This window comes from Chlamydotis macqueenii, chromosome 3 (assembly GCF_036417535.1).
Source record: "Chlamydotis macqueenii isolate bChlMac1 chromosome 3, bChlMac1.mat, whole genome shotgun sequence".
In the NCBI taxonomy this organism is placed as follows: domain Eukaryota; kingdom Metazoa; phylum Chordata; class Aves; order Otidiformes; family Otididae; genus Chlamydotis; species Chlamydotis macqueenii.
In genome coordinates, this window is record NC_141558.1 from 83,600,455 (window position 1) to 83,618,825 (window position 18,371).

Below are 18,371 nucleotides of genomic sequence, written 5' to 3' on the forward strand. Positions count from 1 at the left end.
AATAAAGAGGATAAAAACTTGGTATATGCAAAAGAAAATGGAAATTAAAAGCTAACATCCTAGAAGACTATCATCATGCATTACACTACGGTTCAGTTGAATCTTTCTGAAAACTATTCCCCGATTTAACTCAAAAATTAATCAATCTGGCTTTCAGCACTCAAAAGATTTCTAAAATAAGTACACATTCAAGATAAGCACATATGCACACGTGTTGAGGGTTGGGAAGATGTTTTTGATGAATTCTCCCAAGCAGCCTGGCTACAGGTCACCTCATTGATATTTCAGAGGAAAAAAAAAGAAACGAAAAAACAACACAAGGAGGGAAAGATGACCTAAGTAGGTAATTCCAGTCAAAAGGCAAATTAATGTGTCATACAACCAAAAAGATAGGTAGTCTTGAGCAACAAGGGTAAAAACAGTTTGACTAACATAATTAAAGTAAAAGCAAAAACTCACAACAGCTAATATCACAGCCTAGAAACAGATCTCACTAATCAGCAACCCAACAACAGCATGGAAGTTTCCTGCTGCTGTGGCTTTTGATATGTATTTGCTACCCTTTAAAACGTACATGCAACATCCACAGAGACAATTGTAGACTGCTATTCAAACTTTAGAAGCCATCCATTTCACTTAAAGTAACCAAAAGGACTAAATATGTACTGCATGACATTTCATACAAGTGTCCTTTCATTATTTCAATGTGCGTTTTTACAGCTCAAAATGCACATTTCCTTAGCCTGCAATTCAAAGTTAAAGTGTGAGTAATGGAGAAAAAAAACTTGCTTTAAACTAATTAATTGCTCCAAAGATAAGAGTAAATTGAAATTTTTCTATGCAAGCAGTGTGGGGAGGGATTCATTCTCACTTTAACAGAACAGGTCAGCTAAGCAACAGCGTGGACTCCAGAATGCGAGTTGCCAATTGTACAAAAAAAAAAAAGCTTCATTGTGAAACACTACCATTCAAACCACAGCTTAAAATATAATACACTAGCAGTACAACAAATGAAAAATGCTACATGGAAGCAAAAAATAATAAATATATAATACATTCGTTTAATAGGCTTGTTTGCTTTTTTTTTCCCAAAGAACCTGCAACAATCTATTCCCTTTCAGATGCAATATGTTGTACAAGGCACTCCTACTACTGCTAGTAGGTAACAAGTAGAGAAAATCCACCCCATTTCCCTTAAGAATCTTCCAAATATTTTCTCAGAGGTAGAAACAGTTTTGAGAAACAGATGAAAAATTATAAGCAAAGCTAAAGCTAAAGATTGAAATACTATGGAATACAAAGCACAGGATTAGGTCCTCAGACACAAGGCACCCAAACCATAACCCAAAAAGCTAGAGAGTTGCAACACAATTATTTATGGTGTACCTAAGAGGTACTGAACATGTATTTTAAAAGTCTTAGTCAAAAAAGGATAAGCAGAGTAATATTTAAGAACAATTCAACAAGTTGCATACCAAACACTGCAGAATCCCACCCCCTTAAAGCAATCTGTTTAAGTAACTACACTGATGATCAAAGAGGAAAAGTACCTTTCAAATATATTTAAGTGCCTCTCAAAAAATACCACCACCACACATATACATACATTTTGATGTCCCAAAAAAATCTGTAGTGTGAAGTCAATGTCTGCCAGGTTACTATTTGGTTTGCTTAAAAACCTACCTACTAAACTGGGTTTCAACATCCAGAAATAGGGAGTTTTATCTGTACTACTGATCAAAAATAAACTTTGATGACACCTGCAGGTTTCTTCATACTATACTACACTGCATACCTTAAATCACAAACATAAGCACAATTGCCCAAAGCCTTTACGTATTTTAAAATACTGATTTAATTATTCATAATTAAGTTTCATATCTAAAAAGAACAGATAGCAACTAGTAAAAAAAAAAAATCCTCAAAGCCCTAAAACTCTGCTTCGTAGTAACTCAACTGAACAAAACTTTCAGAGTTACAAAACTTGTTTCACTTCCAGAACCGTACATACTCCAGAAATTCCTTTCTATAAGCCTTCTGCAAAGTGATCCAACTATCCAAGGAGCACAGCAGTCAAGTAAGTGAAAGCACATATCCATGCATGTACTCTCAACTCCAGCACAGCAGGTATTTGTTGAATGTGGAATGAAAGATTAATGGGAGAAGAGGCCTAGGAAGACTAAACATTCAAGACATAACTTAAATAAAAAGAAAATGCTAGGAATATTTCCCCAGCTTCTCCAAAAGCAGGGAGTAAGCAAATTTCCTTCTTACTTTAAAGGAAAGACTCACTGCTTAACACATACAGAACACTTCACAGCTTTTATAAGCAAGCCATGAAAGCCACTTTTGGAGATTGTCCCGTAGGCAGGCACAGGAACGTCAGCGCACTAAATCCCTCTGCTTCCACTGACACTCACGTACATACAACTTCCATACCTAACGCAGCTTACAGACATAATTTTAAACACGGAAGACTGCAACTAACCCAACCGGAGGAATGGACGAGGCTGCCCACAACTCAGCTAGAGAGGCTTCTTCAGCTCGCCCCTCAGCCTGGCAGCGGCAACGGCGGGAAACGGATGAAGGAAAGCGAAGCTTTTGGCTTTTTCTCTTTTAAATAGAAAGACAGACGTTTCACCTAGCCAGAGAGGTGGGACCCCCGTGCCGACAGGACGCTTAAATAAGCCCCTCCTCCCTCAAAGGGGCTCGACAGGGCCAGGGCCGGGCCCGGGGCATCGGCCAGGCGCGCCAAGCCCCCTCCTGGCCGCCACCCCGGGCCCAGCGGCGCGCTGGAGGCGCTGCCCCCGCTCCCCCGGCCGCAGCGCGGGACGAGCCCGCCCCGCCCGCTTAACCCCCTTCCCACCCCACCACCAGCCCCGGCTCCCGCGGGGTGGCCGGGGTGAAGGCACGGTGCCCTCCAGCTCCCCACGATGCGCCGTGGGGAGGCAGGCAGGTCGGACTGCCCAGCGCCTCACTCACCTTCCAGCAGCCGAGTGATGAGGCTGTCCACGTTCAGCTCCCCATCCGCCATTTTGTGGCCACCAGACTCGGTCCCGGGCGGGGAGAGGGCGGGGTGGAGGGCGCTTCACGGAGGAGGAGGAGGAGCAGCAGGGAGCGGTGGCCGCAGCTGCAGTAGCTCCCCCCCACCCCCCTCCGACAGTCCCCTGCGGCCGTTCGGCTTCTCCCGCGCTGGCAGCCGAAAGCGCCGCGCCCGCTCCCTCACCGCTAAATGGGGGGGAAGCGGCCACCCCTCCTCCCTGCACCTCCTCCCCGCCTCAGAGGCCACCAGAGCGCATGCGCTCGCCTCGCCCACCGCCTCGGCTCTGCCGCTCCGCGCTTCAGGCAACCGCGCAGGCGCCAAAGGTGCTGGCGGGCTCCGGGGCGCATGCGCAGAGCGCCTGCGAACCTTCCTTCCTCATCCTCAGGAGGTCTCCCGGTAACCGGCCGGGCGCAGGGCGGTCACCCGGTCGGCTGCCGGTCTCCGGGTCTCGCAGGAGGGAGCCACCCAGCTCCTGCGCCCCGAGCCGGGCTTCCCTGTCCTGCTTCGGAGCCGGGGGGCTTCCTCAGGGTCCGACTCAGGGTCAGCCCCTTCAGGCCTCCGCAGAGCGAGGAAGCCCTTTCCTGTCAGGCCGCCTGCAGCCCCCGGCACTGAGGGGCTGGGCAGCGCCACCGGCTGTCCCTGTAACTCGGGGAGCAGCTCCGAGGACTTCATCGTGGATGTGGGGGTGCTTGGCGCTTCTCACGGTGCCCCATTTGTAGCGTGTTACTGCGGGAGAGTGGTGGCTTTGCCATAGGAAGAGGTTAGGCTGGCGGCTATCAGTTATGGACAAAAGGCCAGAACATGAGCCCTGGTAGGCTGCCTGTAACCTGTGTGTCACCCCTTCTGCTGAAACTGCGCCTGTGAAAGCTCATGTTTTATTAAAAAAAAAAAAAAAATCTGTGAGAACTGGAATGACAAGTTACGCTCTTTATAGCCCTCGTCTAACACAGTTGTCAGAAAAAACTAATGTGGTTTATGTTTCATTGTGGCTGGACCCACTTAGAGTACTTTTTTGGTGATTTCTGAAACTTTTTTTAAGATGAGCTCTCTAAGGACATGTTAGTTTACATACTTTTGTTAACAGATGCTTGCCTTGGATGGACAGAGAAGTACTTTAAAATGTAGGTGGTGAAAGCATCTTGTGGACTGGGACAGCAGACAAATACATGTATGTTGACAAAATAACAAAGTGCAGATGTTCTAAAAAAACCAAGCCACTTACTTGGCTAAATAAAGATATTGATGTAGAAACTTAGCTCCGTGAGCTTGAACTTGAATTTTTCATCAGTCTGTACAAGCCAGCAGAATCCTGTCACCTTAAATAATTTCAAAACCCAGTTTTTTATCTCTTGATTAGGAGAAGGAGTAAAACAAAAGCAATTAGGGCAAGGCGGGGCAATGATTAGGCGTCAGATGACGCTAGGTGTCCAGACAGTCAGGTAAAAGAACACTCTTTTGAAATAGCTACACAATGATAATAAAGTGTCACTTGATACACAAGGAAGAGGAAGAAACTCCAGAAAGGAAAATTGATTTCGTATCTCCATTTGTAGGCAGCATATATGGGAATGTAATTTCCAGCTCATCTGCTGAAAGCATATACAGCTATCCTTTCTTATTTTTCAAATTCTGATGGTACTGAAAATCTAAATTTAAAAAAAAAATCTTAAAATATTTTTCTTTCATTTTTTTTTTGTCAAACTAGGGAAAATAACTATTCAGCTTTTAAAAGGATCTTCCTCATCCCAACTACTTTATTGCTGCCAAAACTAAAAGATCTGCAGTCCCTCTTGAGCTTTCAGGAATTGTCCCAGTTTCATTTCACACAACTGGACTGCCCTGAAGGTTATTTTAAGCCATCACAACATCAGGTTCAGACACAATAATATTATATTATCACAGAACATTCTGCATTGACAACGAAATGGGGATATGAAATTATCTTTCACTGTGGCATAAAGATGCAATTAATAAGTCTTCCAAAACTCCAGAAGATACTAAACTTTCGCATCCACTGAGCAAAACGTAATTCCCTAGCATCTGTTTTTACTAGGCATGTCAGTATGTTCCAGAAACAATTCAATGGCATATCATAATAACAAAATAATTCAATAAGCTATGGTACAGAACAAGCTGCAAAAAAATACCACACTTCTTTCCTTGTAGATGCCAATGTCTTATTTTATTTTACCACATCACATCTGAACCCACATTGACCTGTATAATTTGTATCATTGCATTATTGAGGATCTCTGGTACACACATGAAGATCGTTTTTTCTACTCTGCCTAAAGGATAGCATCACACTGGGTCATACAATGACGAAAGCCTGCTGGTGCTGCCCTCGATGTCAGAAGTACAACACCTCACGGGACGCCTCTCGGTTCCCATCACAGCTGCTTCCCAGCTCACACCACAGCTTGCCTTCCCTCCTCCTTCTCAGTGGGAACGTAGCTGGGTGACAGTCACTCCCCAGCTGTACCTGGGTTGTCAAACAGGAGGATGGTCACCTCACTGTGCTCCATAATCCTGTGAAGTTTGCCCCCTCCTTGCTTCGTAGCTTGGGCAGGGAAATGAGTACGTGAGTTTCTCCCTCAGTGGGTAAAGCTTGACAGGTCCCGTGGTTTACACTGGCATAATCCCAGTACAGTAAATAGGATTAAAAGATCAGAGAATGAGGCCCATTGTCTTCTGTGATTCAGAAAGAAATAGTTAACGTGGACTTAATGCATTTTCTTTGATCAAGGGGGGATGTTCAGTAATTTTTGGCATTACACCATACACGGATATAGGCCAAAGATACCTAACTGCTGATTCCAGTAGCAGGAGGAGCTGAGCGTGGCTGATGCCGGTGGCAAATTCTCATTATTAATGCTCAACTTTCTAAACTTCCTTTCAGTTATTTTGAAATTTCCTCTTATGTCCACCAACATGTCTTTGCGTCTAACTTTCCCCTACTTTGTCTCATCGTCATTTACCCTAAATACCCTGTGTGTCAACTTCCCTCTCCTTACCCACATGCCGTCTCAAGGTGTCCTTTAATTTGCACTTCTCTTCTGCTGAGTTTGAAAGATGTGAAGGACAGAAATTTCCAAAGAAGGCGGCAAAATGTTGTATGTTAGTAAGCGTCATTCCCTAACCTGTGGCTCTCTAGTCGTGAGTTCTCACTTACACTGCTGCTGTGAATTTGAGACAGCTGATCCCCAGCTACAGAGCACTGTCTCAGCATCTCTGGTGTTACCTACTCTTCCCTAGTAACCTTACATTGGTTCAGCCAGGACTTCTGCTACTCACTGCACTTTAAAGTTAGTGCACTACATGCACTTTTAAGTTATTTACTATGCCATCCTAACTTTCAAAATCCATGGCCCCAGCTCCATCGCCCTTCTGGCTCTGTCATCAGTTACCTGCTAGACAGCACATGGCAGTATTCTACAGCGGCACCCCGTCGTTACAGCTTGTTTTTAATGTACCTTTGCCGACTGTAACTCAGGGCTGACGGCAGCTGTTACGTGGATGGGAGGAGGAAGCCAGGAGGAGCCATGTGGTTAGTTTTCCAGCATGTAATTAGCAGCATATTCTCCCTGGGCGGTGATAGCTGAAGCACCGCTGCCTCCTCAGTGGCCTTTTTCAGTGTCTGACTTGACATAGAAATTAGTGAGCCAAATCAGCAATGTGTTTTCTTAGGACAGTTTGCTTACAAAATATTCACAGGTCTCATATATTTAGTCAGAAATGGCAAGGAGCTGCATGGAGGTAATCTCAAAATATACCCAGACTGCAGATAAATTATCACTGTTTAGTCCCAAAAGTTTAGATTCAGAGATAGGTGCAGAAAACCAAACAGATCCCACTCCATAGCACCTTATGACCCTTTTTCATTTCTCAGAATTTGCCCTAAAGCTGGGCAAATAGTAGGTTTTGTTATATCCTTTTAAGATTTTTCTTTTAAATATTGCTCTTCTACACTGAGCTAAAACCAAGACTTTCTCAACTTTCCCGAGAAATTAGAGAAGAAGGAGGAGAGTCCCAAACTAGCCAGTGGTTTGGAGGCACGTACCTAGGATGTGAAAAACTCCTCTCTGAACTGCTGCATCCGAGGCAGGTCTCTTGGTATCGCTGTTTGGAATTGCAATGCTTTGTATAAATAATTAAATATTCACTGGGGCAGGAACTTGAGTCTGGAACTGTGCCGAGTGAATGCCCCAACCACTCAGTGATAGAGCTGGTCCATCTCTCTTGATGTAGCTGTTATGGTTTGTCTCCATAGAGGCAGGGTATTATTAAGGTAACACATCATAAATATTCTACATACATTTTACACTTCAAAGAGCTAATAGGTAAGTCAGATTCAGCCTCCCCAGATTCTTGTCATACATTTGCTCGTCATTACCTGGGCAACTTTGGTGAGCTCTCAGTTTTCATTCCCACATTTATAGAATGGGAATAATAACATACGTGAACCTTTTCAGGGAGTGAGGAGACATAACTGAAATATTCGAAACACATGATGAGATTTTTGGTTAATGCACAAATGTGTTTGCTATAATCATCAAAGCTTTAATAACAACATTTTCTGAAGAACAAGTTTTTTTTGTAGATTAGTACTGACCCTCAATTCCTATTAATGTAATTATGCCCTCATTCCCTTTTATGCATACTTAAAAGGCAGGGCAGATCTGGATGCCCCCTTATTTTCTCTGGAATTAAAAAAAGAAAACAGATTGTTGGTGTCAAGAACCAGTGCTGAAACAGTTAAAAAATACAAAATAGAAATTTCAATCCAATAAGTGTAACGTGAAAGTCTTACTTTGAAAAGAGCAGCTACCCCTACCCTATCTTGATAGCCCTCAGCTGGGTTAGAGAGCCTGGGCAGGATAAGCAGTGCCTTGAAGGGACGAGAGAGCCCCAGGAGCTGCATGCAAAACAAGGACGAGGTGAGGTGTATCCAGTGCTACGTATCACAGATTACTTCATCTCTCGGTGTCAGAACTATTTAAAAGTGTGAGGAGCTTTTTTTTTATTATTATTATTATATTTATTAGCATATGATAGAATCTCAGTTCCCCTGGCAGCCTGTCCTACTGCCCACAAGCTATCAGAAACACACAACACCTGCTGTGGCATTATTCCCCAAGCGAGGAAGGGGGAAGGACTTCTGAAGCAAAACAAGGCAAATAATTTGGGCCTGCAGGATCTGCAGTTTGGGAAATGTCAATCAAGCTTACTATTCCTCTGCTTTGGAGAGAAAAATGTTCTTCTCCTGTTTCCCAGGAAGGAACAGCTGCGAGAACTGAAAATGTCTGCATCCATTTTCCTAAGTCAACACGGGAATATTTAGTTTCAGCAAAACCAGATGGTTTATGTCCTGTGAATGTGCTGGCATTTGACACGAGCAGCCAGAGTTTCACAAAATGTGTGCAGAGCATTAGAAATAACTCCTTTAAACTCGGGGACCCAACACAAGAAACGAAAGCTATGAAGACAGTAATAATACACTTACAAAAAACCACAGCCTTTATCCAGGGATCTCCAAATGCTCTCTAAATATTGTTAATCAGACTACATAAACAGTCCATGGAGTAATTAAGTTCTGATACACGTTTCTCACAGAAGGGTACACTAAAGATGAGAAGGTAAATGAGTTCCTCTGCGTTGTGCAGTGAGTCGTGGTCTCGTCCCCTGCGTGCTCTGACCATCCGCATGTCTCTCGCTAGTGCCTCTCTAGCATGCTACGTCCTCAGCCATATTCCCAGGACACAATTTTAAAATGTGAAACCATTACTGTTAATAGCACGGGGACAGGATTGCAGTGTATGCAGCATCCATTGCCATAGCCGGGACATCTGAGTGCTCTATGGGGAATTTATAATACGCTTGAAGAGATTTGTGAACAGCCCTCAAACCTCTTGCTAATGGCAGTTGCAATGGGTGTTAAGTGTCTGAAGATGCTTAATTATTTGGTGATTTTTATTGATTTGTGGTGTTATTACTTAACAGAACTCTAGTAACAAGGCATCTCTTTTCTACCCATCTGAAAGTGTTTTTCAACCACTCAGTAATTAAACTGTGCAATTCTGATAGCTACACCGTTTTGTTGGACTACTGGGAGGCTGATGTGGTTTGCTCAGGATTACTCACAGCTTGGCGAGCCAGGCTACAGGGGCATCAGGCCTCGCGGTCACTGATGGCTGCAGCACATGTTCCTGAGCCAAATCCAACCCTGCTGACTCCCCGTCGTCTGCTGCATGTAAAAATAGGCTTGGGAAGGATTTCTTTTTACTTGCAATTTCAGAGTGAACCTGCCCACAAAAGCACATCAGTTTTCTGGATCACTTACTGAAATACATGTCTATTGTGAATCACTAGGTACTGCTTCAAAGTCCTATGGCTGTGAACCTTAAAGTGTGTCCTGGTTTCAGGACAGAGCAGAGGTCCAAAATGTTTCCTTAGGTGTTGGTTTCCTCCAGTTTGCAGGAGAGTAGCTGTGTTGTGCTCTGGTTTATCCCATTGTCCGCATGACAGAGGGTGTGCCACTGAGCACACCTGCCCTGCAGTTGAGGCAATGCTATAATTTAATATACTTCGTGATCAGCATTTTAAGAGTTTGAATTTGCTATTTCTCCATTATGTAATTACATAATAATAATAATAATTTAACTAACACAATGTACGTGGAGTTTTGCTGTTTCTTCTTATGTAAATCAGAGATATTTAGCAATACGTTACAAAATGGGTACATGTATTTCAGAGTGAGATGTAAGAGGTTACTTTGATTCAAAAAAAGATTGAAAAGGAGCTGTTGGGAAAACCTATTTTATAAAGAAAGAACTATTTAGTTACAAATCTTCATCCTGCGGCTCATTCACTCACGTGGAAACTGCAGGACTTCAAGGTGTTTAAGTTCAAACAAACAAACAAACGAACCCCACAGTATTTTCTGCCTTTTTAGAAAAATTCAGATACTTACTTTAGATTCAAAAACTGAACTGATACACAAGTGAGGAATTTAAGGCTAAGTTTAGCTAAAGTAATATGAATTGCTAACAAACAACTCTGAGGAAACAACTATTCTTTATGTACAAAAGAACATATATTTCAGTTGCTAATCTGCTCATAAGAAGCAAATACCGTTTGTATTTAAAGTACATTCCAGAAGAATTCAATAGAAATTTAAAGTCAAATTTAGATATGACACCAAAGTGTCAGATACCTTGCTTCTACTATATTGTAACACATGCTGCTCCTTCCTATTAACTTATGTGGTATTTTTATTATCTATCAAGTATTCTAATTTGTCCTCATTGTTTCCAAAACAGTGCACCTGCATACAGTACGGCTCAGAAGAGCAGGACCTAAGAGAGACCACATTATTGTGACCAGTAGCAGTGGGTCACCTTGACAGATTTAAGCCTGGAGTCAGCAAAATCTAGACTTATTGTGAAAGCTTGGGTGGGCTTGGCTAAGAGGAGGCCTTTAGCTGTCCTAAGTGGGTTTTGGGGAGCGTACACTGTGGCCCCCCAAAAGCATATCTGAGGTCCACGTAAACATGCATGGCCGGGGCTGGATACCCAGCAGTTTCTCGATGGTGGCACCACTGGCTGAAGGTGGTTTCTCCAAGCCATGGAGGGGGACAGGCTGAGCAGCCTCCAAAAGCAATGGCATGGTGTAGCCATACCTGGCAGCCAGCTAGTGAGGAGGCCACAGCCCCGAGCTTCTGCTCTCGCATCCCACTGAGTCATCACATGACTTCAGATAAGCCATGTGCTGTATCGTGCCTCAGCCTGCCATCTGCAAATCGGTGATAACAAAATTTAAATAATTCAGAGGAATGTAGCAAGGCTTAATTGAGGTTTGTAATATGTTTTGGACTCCTTGCATGTTTAAGGTATCCTTGTGACAAAGCGTGTTGCTGATAGTGCCATCTTCCTTTAATATTCTCTGCAAACTCGCTGTCTTCCTACTTTCGTTATCGCTGCTCGGCTTTGGTGTCGTTGTGTTGCTTGGACACCTTCTAATTTAAATTTCATATTTTGATTCCTGGGTGATAACTTCAAACACCAATTTTCTTCTGCTACGCTATAGAGCCTTTTTCTCATTTTAATGAAACCTAGCAACCATAATGTAAATTGGAAATAACTACAGCCCATTAGACTATTGAAATCCCTGAAGATTTGAATTATTCACTATTAACAGAAGTTGTATAATTATAGGTTAAGATATCACTTAGGCATTTAGCATATATCAGCTCCACTGTTAATTTTTAGCTCTTGATCTGTATTAGTAACCTCAGCTTGCTAAATTAAAGGATATGCCTCCAATTAGCCTAAATTTAACATTCAAGAACACATCTCTGGTGGGATGATGCTTACAAGTTTAGAACATCTAGGCAATTTCAGCTGAGCTGCTGAGGCTCTGTAACAAGTGGAAGAGAAAACATTTTCTTATAAACACTTCCATGACTTTCACAGGGGCAGAAGTAAAAGGACAAAGCTGCACTTTGCATAAGGCCCAAAGCCAAAATGGTCACAGGTTCTGCAGTGCTCTGCCCTTGCTGGGACCCCAAAAAAAGCCTGTACCAGGGTACAGGCAGTTGGGTCATTGAATGAGACCCCCAGAAACCAAAATACTGAGTCAGAAGTTGTCTGACTCAAGCAACAAGAAAATATTGAGATACATATGGAGAGAGAGAAAGAGAGCTGATATAGTTAGCAAAAAAAACCTCACCACAAAACAAGCAACAACAACAACAAAAAGATCTTACTTTCCCAAGAACCTTGCCTGGGTTTAACATAGCATGCCTGGATAGGAGACTTCTGTTTGTATGCAGTACGTGTTAGGCAAATACTATAGTGCAGAAAATCAGGGCACCTGTGCGATGCACGGCTCTTTCAGAGTCTGGTGATTTATAAACAACGTTCTTCATGAGACAAGTTTCGGAGTTAAGCAGTGTAAATCCCTAATTCGAAGCTGAGCTCCTTTTTGGGGCTGTCCCCAGGAATGAAAAAAAATTAATGACTTTCTTAAGCATCTTCTTGCTAATTAAAGGACCAGAAAAGATAGAGTGACAGATAAAGTTTCGTATACTCATCCATTAAAATATGAGCACTTCCTAATCAGAATAAACTGTAATTGGCTAGTCAGTGACCTTGACAACGGGCTTTCAGCAGCCACTGGGCAGCTTTAACTCTTTCCTGGGGGTCAGAAATACTGCTGCCAATTCCTGTGATAAAGACTCAGCTTTTGTCTTTTTCTTCTGAGAGCAGTGAACTGACTTTCTGTTTGCTAACGTATAAATTAGCTCTTCTGTTTTCTCTCCTATTTCACCAGGAAGAAAAGATTCCCAGTAATCATCTGTGTATTTTTCATACTGTTTGATACCTGCTTTAGATGATTAGCTTGCTCTGCATAATTCTAGGTACTTCCACTTCACACTTCCACTTCTGGCAAGCTCTGTTAAAATACGTAGCTAGGAAATGATTTAGGCTTTTGTGCAGATGATTATGAGTCTGCTCACCCATGCTGGACAAAAGTTGGACTGCAATCTTAAAGCTTTTTGGTCTTGGCCAGCACTGAGAAAAGATACAGCTTTTGACAGTGTCTTCTCATATATGCATAAATTCAATAAAATACATTTCAGTAAACATCAGCGAGCTTGTTAATGAAGAGAAGTGCAGTAGCTTGGTAGCTGTATAATTGTGTCATAAGTATAATAAAAAAAATGGCTACTAATATTGATGAGTTTCTCCATAGGAAAGCTCTGGGCGGTAAGAAATCCTCTTGCTGAGAAATCTTCTTATAAATGGAAACCATTATAGAGAAGGGAGAAAGCACAAAACTGGAAAATGCTATTAAAAATTGTAGTAGAATCCAAATTATTTAAAGCTTAATCATGACTCTCACACAGCAAAACTTGTTGCAAAGTATGGATTTTATTTGAAACAATTGGAATTGAAAGATTATACCACTAATACCTGCCTTTGTTGTACCCAGCACAAATGAAAAAGAAAAAAAGGAATATTTTCAGCTCACAGCACACTGAGGATTTTTCCAGTTTCCTTTCACCGAGGAGATTCAGCTACGACAATTGTATAAAACCTCGTGTCACATAAAACAGTCACTGTAGTGTGTATATCTTTATAGTTAGACCTTCAGAAATATGTAGGTGCCTCAGTCTTAAACAGTGCCTTCTGGCAATGCCAGATTCCAAAACCATGATGCTCATAGTCACCCTATCAGCCTCTGAGTGAAGGCTTTGGTTGGTAAATCTCAGATTTGTTATGTCCTCCATGTTGCAATCCTGTTTCAGAGCACGCCTGGGGGTGGATCAGCACAGGCAGTACCGATACCTCAGTGCCCCTTGTTTCATGAGGATCCATGGACTTACTGTTCTTTTGTCTCTGATGCCAGCATTGTTTGTGTCCTATATAAAGAAGATGCCATCTAATATAAAATCCATTAGCAGCTCTGAGAATGAGGACCAAAGCTTAGGTGCCCTACTGCGTGGCAGGTTGCTCTAACCTCTTGTCTACACCCCAGGACTCTGCCAGCCCAGCTTTACTAGCAGAAGGAAACGTTTCCCTCTTTCTCAGGTTATGCCATAGGTTGGGGATTACCGCATACCCTGGGCAGTGTCATGTATCTTCATCCCAAATACAATTTCTTGGGGGCAAGCTTTAGCTGATAGGTCATTCTACAAAACTGGCCATCACCACCACAGCCTTGTTTTAAAAAGTAAATCCTCCTCCTGATCAATACTTAGCTAAGGAGAGGAGCTGATAACCAGCACATAAACGGAGCAAGACCCCCAGCCTCCTGGGCAGGAGAAGAATTCAGCAAGGTGCTGAGTACCTGGCTTAAGCTGGTCCTGTTTTGAGCTGAGGGGATAGACCCAATGACCTCCAGATCCCATCCGGCCTAAATTGCTCTCTCTACACCTCTGCACAGTACTACCTACAGACTAATTCAAGGCAGCTCCCTGGTTAGCATCTGGGATTTTTCATCACTCTCTGGGGATGCTTATTCTGCTCCTTGGTTGTCTGTATGCCTGCCTCGAGTGCCTTGAATCACCCTGCACGGGCAGGGACCCGCTTGTCAGCCCTCGCCACGCCTCAGTCGAGATGCATAAGCAGGCAATCCAGCCTCATCCTCTGCCTCTCCTCGTGCGGGTTTGTCTCTGAACCCTTGCATATTTCTCTTTAAAGCTGTTTAATGAGTTTGGATTTCTCTCTTCTACTCTGGAATTTTACCTTTAATTACTTAGAACAAAGACTTTTCCCGCTCTAATTAAACACCTTTTGCCTCAAGTGTTGACTATCCGTGCCTTTGCATGATCATTTACTTTCAAAATTTTAAAAGCATTTTCCCTTGCATGGTCTAGATGACTTGCTAGTGACAACATTCATGCATTTAGTTCTTTTCTCTCATTAAGCCTGTGGATTTCCAAAATATTTCTGGAATGTGATCTTATGGTTTTATCTATTTTTTTTCCTTGCCCTTTTCAACTCAAATACGAGAAAAAAGTACAAAATAGGTGTTTCCATGTCTGACTTGAAATTTTTTTTGGGTGGGGAGAGAGTGGAAGGGGTAAATGCAGAGTTCATTAAAATAGTAATGGCAACAGTCAGAAATATAACAGGCAGGTACAGTACTGCCCAGTTGCTGTAATCGTTTAAATTTTACCTTTTGCCCGGCCTTCCTGGGTACATCTGCACTGTGAATTGGAAGAATGAACCAAGCTATCAACAACCCAAGCTGGTAAGGCTTCCTCACACAGATGCAGTCTAGCCATGACCAGCCCATCCGCAGACAAGAAAAAAGTTTCCCGCGGCTGGTTATGGCAGCCCGAGCTGGCAGCCATACCGCGTGAGGGAGAACCAGCTCTGCGCAGGGCGCAGCCAGCCTGGTGCCCAGTTAGCATCTCGTGCTGTTTTCTTAAATCCCTTTTGTCCCAGCTGCACCCGTACACCGATTAATAAGGAGGTTAGGGCTGGCATGAGTTACACAGGGAAGCGTTGTAGGAAGTCATACAAATGTGTAAGTAAAAGTAGGACAAGGACTAATTTTTTTTTTCATTTTTTTCTGCTTCCCAGGGCGTTGCTTTTCTTATTATACCACCCTCAGCTGGTGGGTGAATCACATCGGTGCAGCCTTCCTCTAAAGGAGCAGGCCTGACTCTCCCTCTCCGACGGGCTGGCGTCCCGCTGCTGACTTCTGAACTGGGTGAGAGTCAGAGCCAGTGTGTGGCTGGGGAATGGAAGGCTTTGGAAACCAGATTATACTTTGTTAAGTGGTTAGAAGACATACTGCCTTAAATAAGCACCCAGCTCCTGTTTACATTTGAAAGTTTTGTTATGCTGGTATAGTTATGCCAGTAAACTCCTCCTATATAATTAGAGTGCTTTTTGCCTGTAAAATGCATTCCAGTTTGGCAAGTGATATAAGCCATAACATCAAAACCTCTTTTTTTTTTTTTCCTGGCATAATTGTGTCTATGCTAGGGCTTTTGTTGAAGTAGTTATGTCATAAAAATCATCCTACACAATACAAAGCCTTCAAGTGTAAACTGAAATCTTAAACCATGTCTACCCAGCCAGATGTTACTATGATTTAATACAGTTATGGAAAATCAAGGTAAATTTGTTAGAATGTGCTGATCACAACTGAATAGTCAGCAGAGACAAAGTTAAATCCCATTCAGCATCATAATAGCTAACCACATATTTGGTGCGGTGTAATCTAATTTGATTTTTGCATAGCTGTAGTTGAACAGGGACCATTCAACCTGCCTTAAACTATACCATATATTAATAGGGCCAGAGTTAAATTTGCTTTATTTCAGCTTATTTTTCACTGGCTTTACCAACATATTTCTTCCAAAGTACGTTACTTTGGTTGTCATCTTAGTAAAGTGTATGAAGAGTCATTCTTCCTTCTAGACTTTTCTTATTGTTTTCCATTTTTTTTGATACCATGAACTGTAAACATACCTAAGATACTAATGAAAAAGAAATGTTTGCCACTGATGAATACTCCACTAGATCTTTAAGTACAGACTCCCTAAAATTTTTTGAATCATTTGAACTATTTGCAAGCATAATGTAGTAGATTATCAATACAAATGACATTAATATAGCTTCTGAGCTGAGTATCACTTTCTAAAGGATGTCATTAGGCACACTCTGATTAGTTTTCCCCAGTAGACTGTAATTCAGTCTTGCGTTTCTAATAGTCTACCGCATTTTAATTATTTTTCTTTCACATGAGTGTTGCTAGGTTTCCTGAAAAATGCAAATGCTGCCCTTCAGAAAACAATGGCACAAGTTTTTATAATTGGCAAGGCTAGGACCTGAAGAAGTCACAGAAAGTTACTTATTAGATGATGCGGAAAAACAATACCGACACATACAGTGCAAGTTTAACTCTCTGCAAATCCCAAGTTCGTCCACTAGTGAAGGACTGGAACCAGACTTGCCCTGGAACCAGTCACAGTTTGTTACTGGATTCAGAGGAAGTAGATTTAGGCCTGCTCTAAAAAAAGGAGAAACCTCACTTATCTCTAAGTGTGCATGTGGACCTGTTCAATCAGCGCTGCTCATTTTACAGATTTTGAGAAAGTCCATGATCATGCTGTAAGTACTAGCTAACAGTGTGATAGCTGAACAGTTTGTTAGCAACAGCCAAAGCAGTAAATGCAGAATGCTACATCCCATCCTGGTGATAGCACGGGCAAATGTGACCAGCCAATCTAATTACCCAAGCTGGAATTAAATTAGTGGATTGTATCTTTATTACAGAAAATACCAGGGGATTCCTACTTGCCACAGGTGGGGTTTGTGCCTCATCCCAGGCAGGTGCTATTGCTCATTATGTCTTTGTACAGTGCCTGCCAAAGAGAGTCTATCGTGTTACTGTGGCCTCTGAAGGACCTTACATAAAAATAATCCTCTGAGAGATGACTGCCACCAGCACTGAAAGCTATGAAAAGGGCAAACCAGGGGCCAGGTGTGCAGCGGAGCCTTGACACATGCTTTTGGTCATGGGACACGCAGTAGACACAATGGCTGTGGTTTTCAGAGAACTGGAAGAGGCCAGACACTTTGATATATTTTAGTATTGTTTTTCAACTGCAAGAATAGTAAAGGACTAGTGGCTGCCATTCCACTTCAGGCCACAGACCCTCATATTAAAATAATTAAATTCTTGCTTCACTACTCAAGCAAACAGACCCAAGAGCACTTTTCTAAAAACAAACAAGAGTGATGCAAATGCAGTTTTAATGCCGGCACTCAGCCTACATGTGTGCTGCGCCCATTGCTTTTGCTTGATGGCAGGCTGAAATCAGAACATATATAGGCCCACATAGCTGGTTAAGGTCAATCATGCCAGGCTTGTAGGGCTTTCTCTGACCATCTATTTACCATCTATCAGTGTCATCAATATCACCACAGGAGAATATAATCTCCTCTTTGCTATAAGTGTTTGTTGTTATCCTCTGCAGCGCTGATTGATTTCCCAGTAGAGATAATAATACGTGAACTCATAGCAGTGATACAATGCACCTGCAGTTTTCCAAGAGAGGACGTAGAGAATGATGCCTGTGAAAAGCAGAAACTTTCTTCTTCAAAGAATACTGTGTAATTTTCATAAAGAGCCTTAAAAATATAATTTCAGTGAAGAAGTGGGAACTAGGTAATTCAAAAGTTTCATTAGTGGTTACGTATCTTTTACCTCCAGGCTACTGCGTGAGTCTAGACCAGGTGAGTAGTGACTGGCAGCCAGGGGGAGAAGAGGTGGTGGTGTTTCCCACTCAAGTCTTTCGTAAACTGCTGACCACAATACAAAGACCCAGGACTGAACAACGTACGCAGATTAATCACCTCTTTCAACTCTGATCTGGGAATAATCCCTTTTGATCGGTATGGAGAAGCAATTGTCCTGCATGGGAAGCTAGCCTCATTATTGCCCATTCTGGGCATACCTATTGTATGAAAAATGAGCACAGGCAGACCTGCAGCCGGTCCAAATTGTCAGAGTTTAGGTCATTGATTTCAGAGTAATTACCATCACTTAGAGAAGTCAGCCCAACAGGGTTTATACACATTGATGTCAGATGGAAGATTTTTATGAGCGCTACATGTATTTCTTAAATATGACTACTGTAGATTAATTGTCCCACCTTTTAAAGTTACAAAGTACACTTCTCAAATGAATTACATTGGATTTTTTCCATTCTCTTACTATACTAGATTTCAAACTTCCACATTAATTTTAGAGCACATATGAGCAAAACACATAGATTTAGATTTTTTGCGGTGCTTTATGGCAT

At 42.4% G+C, this 18,371-nt stretch overlaps 1 protein-coding gene and 1 long non-coding RNA gene across 3 annotated transcripts in view; one reads left to right on the top strand and one right to left on the bottom strand.

The window, feature by feature from the left end:
- PPP1CB (protein phosphatase 1 catalytic subunit beta) overlaps positions 1-3,252 on the bottom strand; it is a 29,230-nt gene extending 25,978 nt beyond the window's left edge. Inside the window, exon 1 of one of the 2 annotated variants that reach the window (XM_086744569.1) lies at positions 2,983-3,252. In XM_086744569.1, the coding sequence (XP_086600695.1) occupies positions 2,983-3,034 (52 nt within the window). In that variant the 5' untranslated portion in view covers positions 3,035-3,252. Of the gene's footprint in view, positions 1-2,488; positions 2,686-2,982 lie in introns of those variants that run through there. The other variant, XM_086744570.1, reaches the window with a different exon arrangement.
- Positions 3,253-10,262: 7,010 nt separating this feature from the next.
- On the top strand, positions 10,263-17,918 carry LOC147601337 (uncharacterized). Its single transcript, XR_015258136.1, has 3 exons — positions 10,263-10,895; positions 15,136-15,265; positions 17,780-17,918. It is a non-coding gene; the product is annotated as an uncharacterized LOC147601337 (long non-coding RNA).
- The last annotated feature ends 453 nt before the right edge of the window (positions 17,919-18,371 follow it).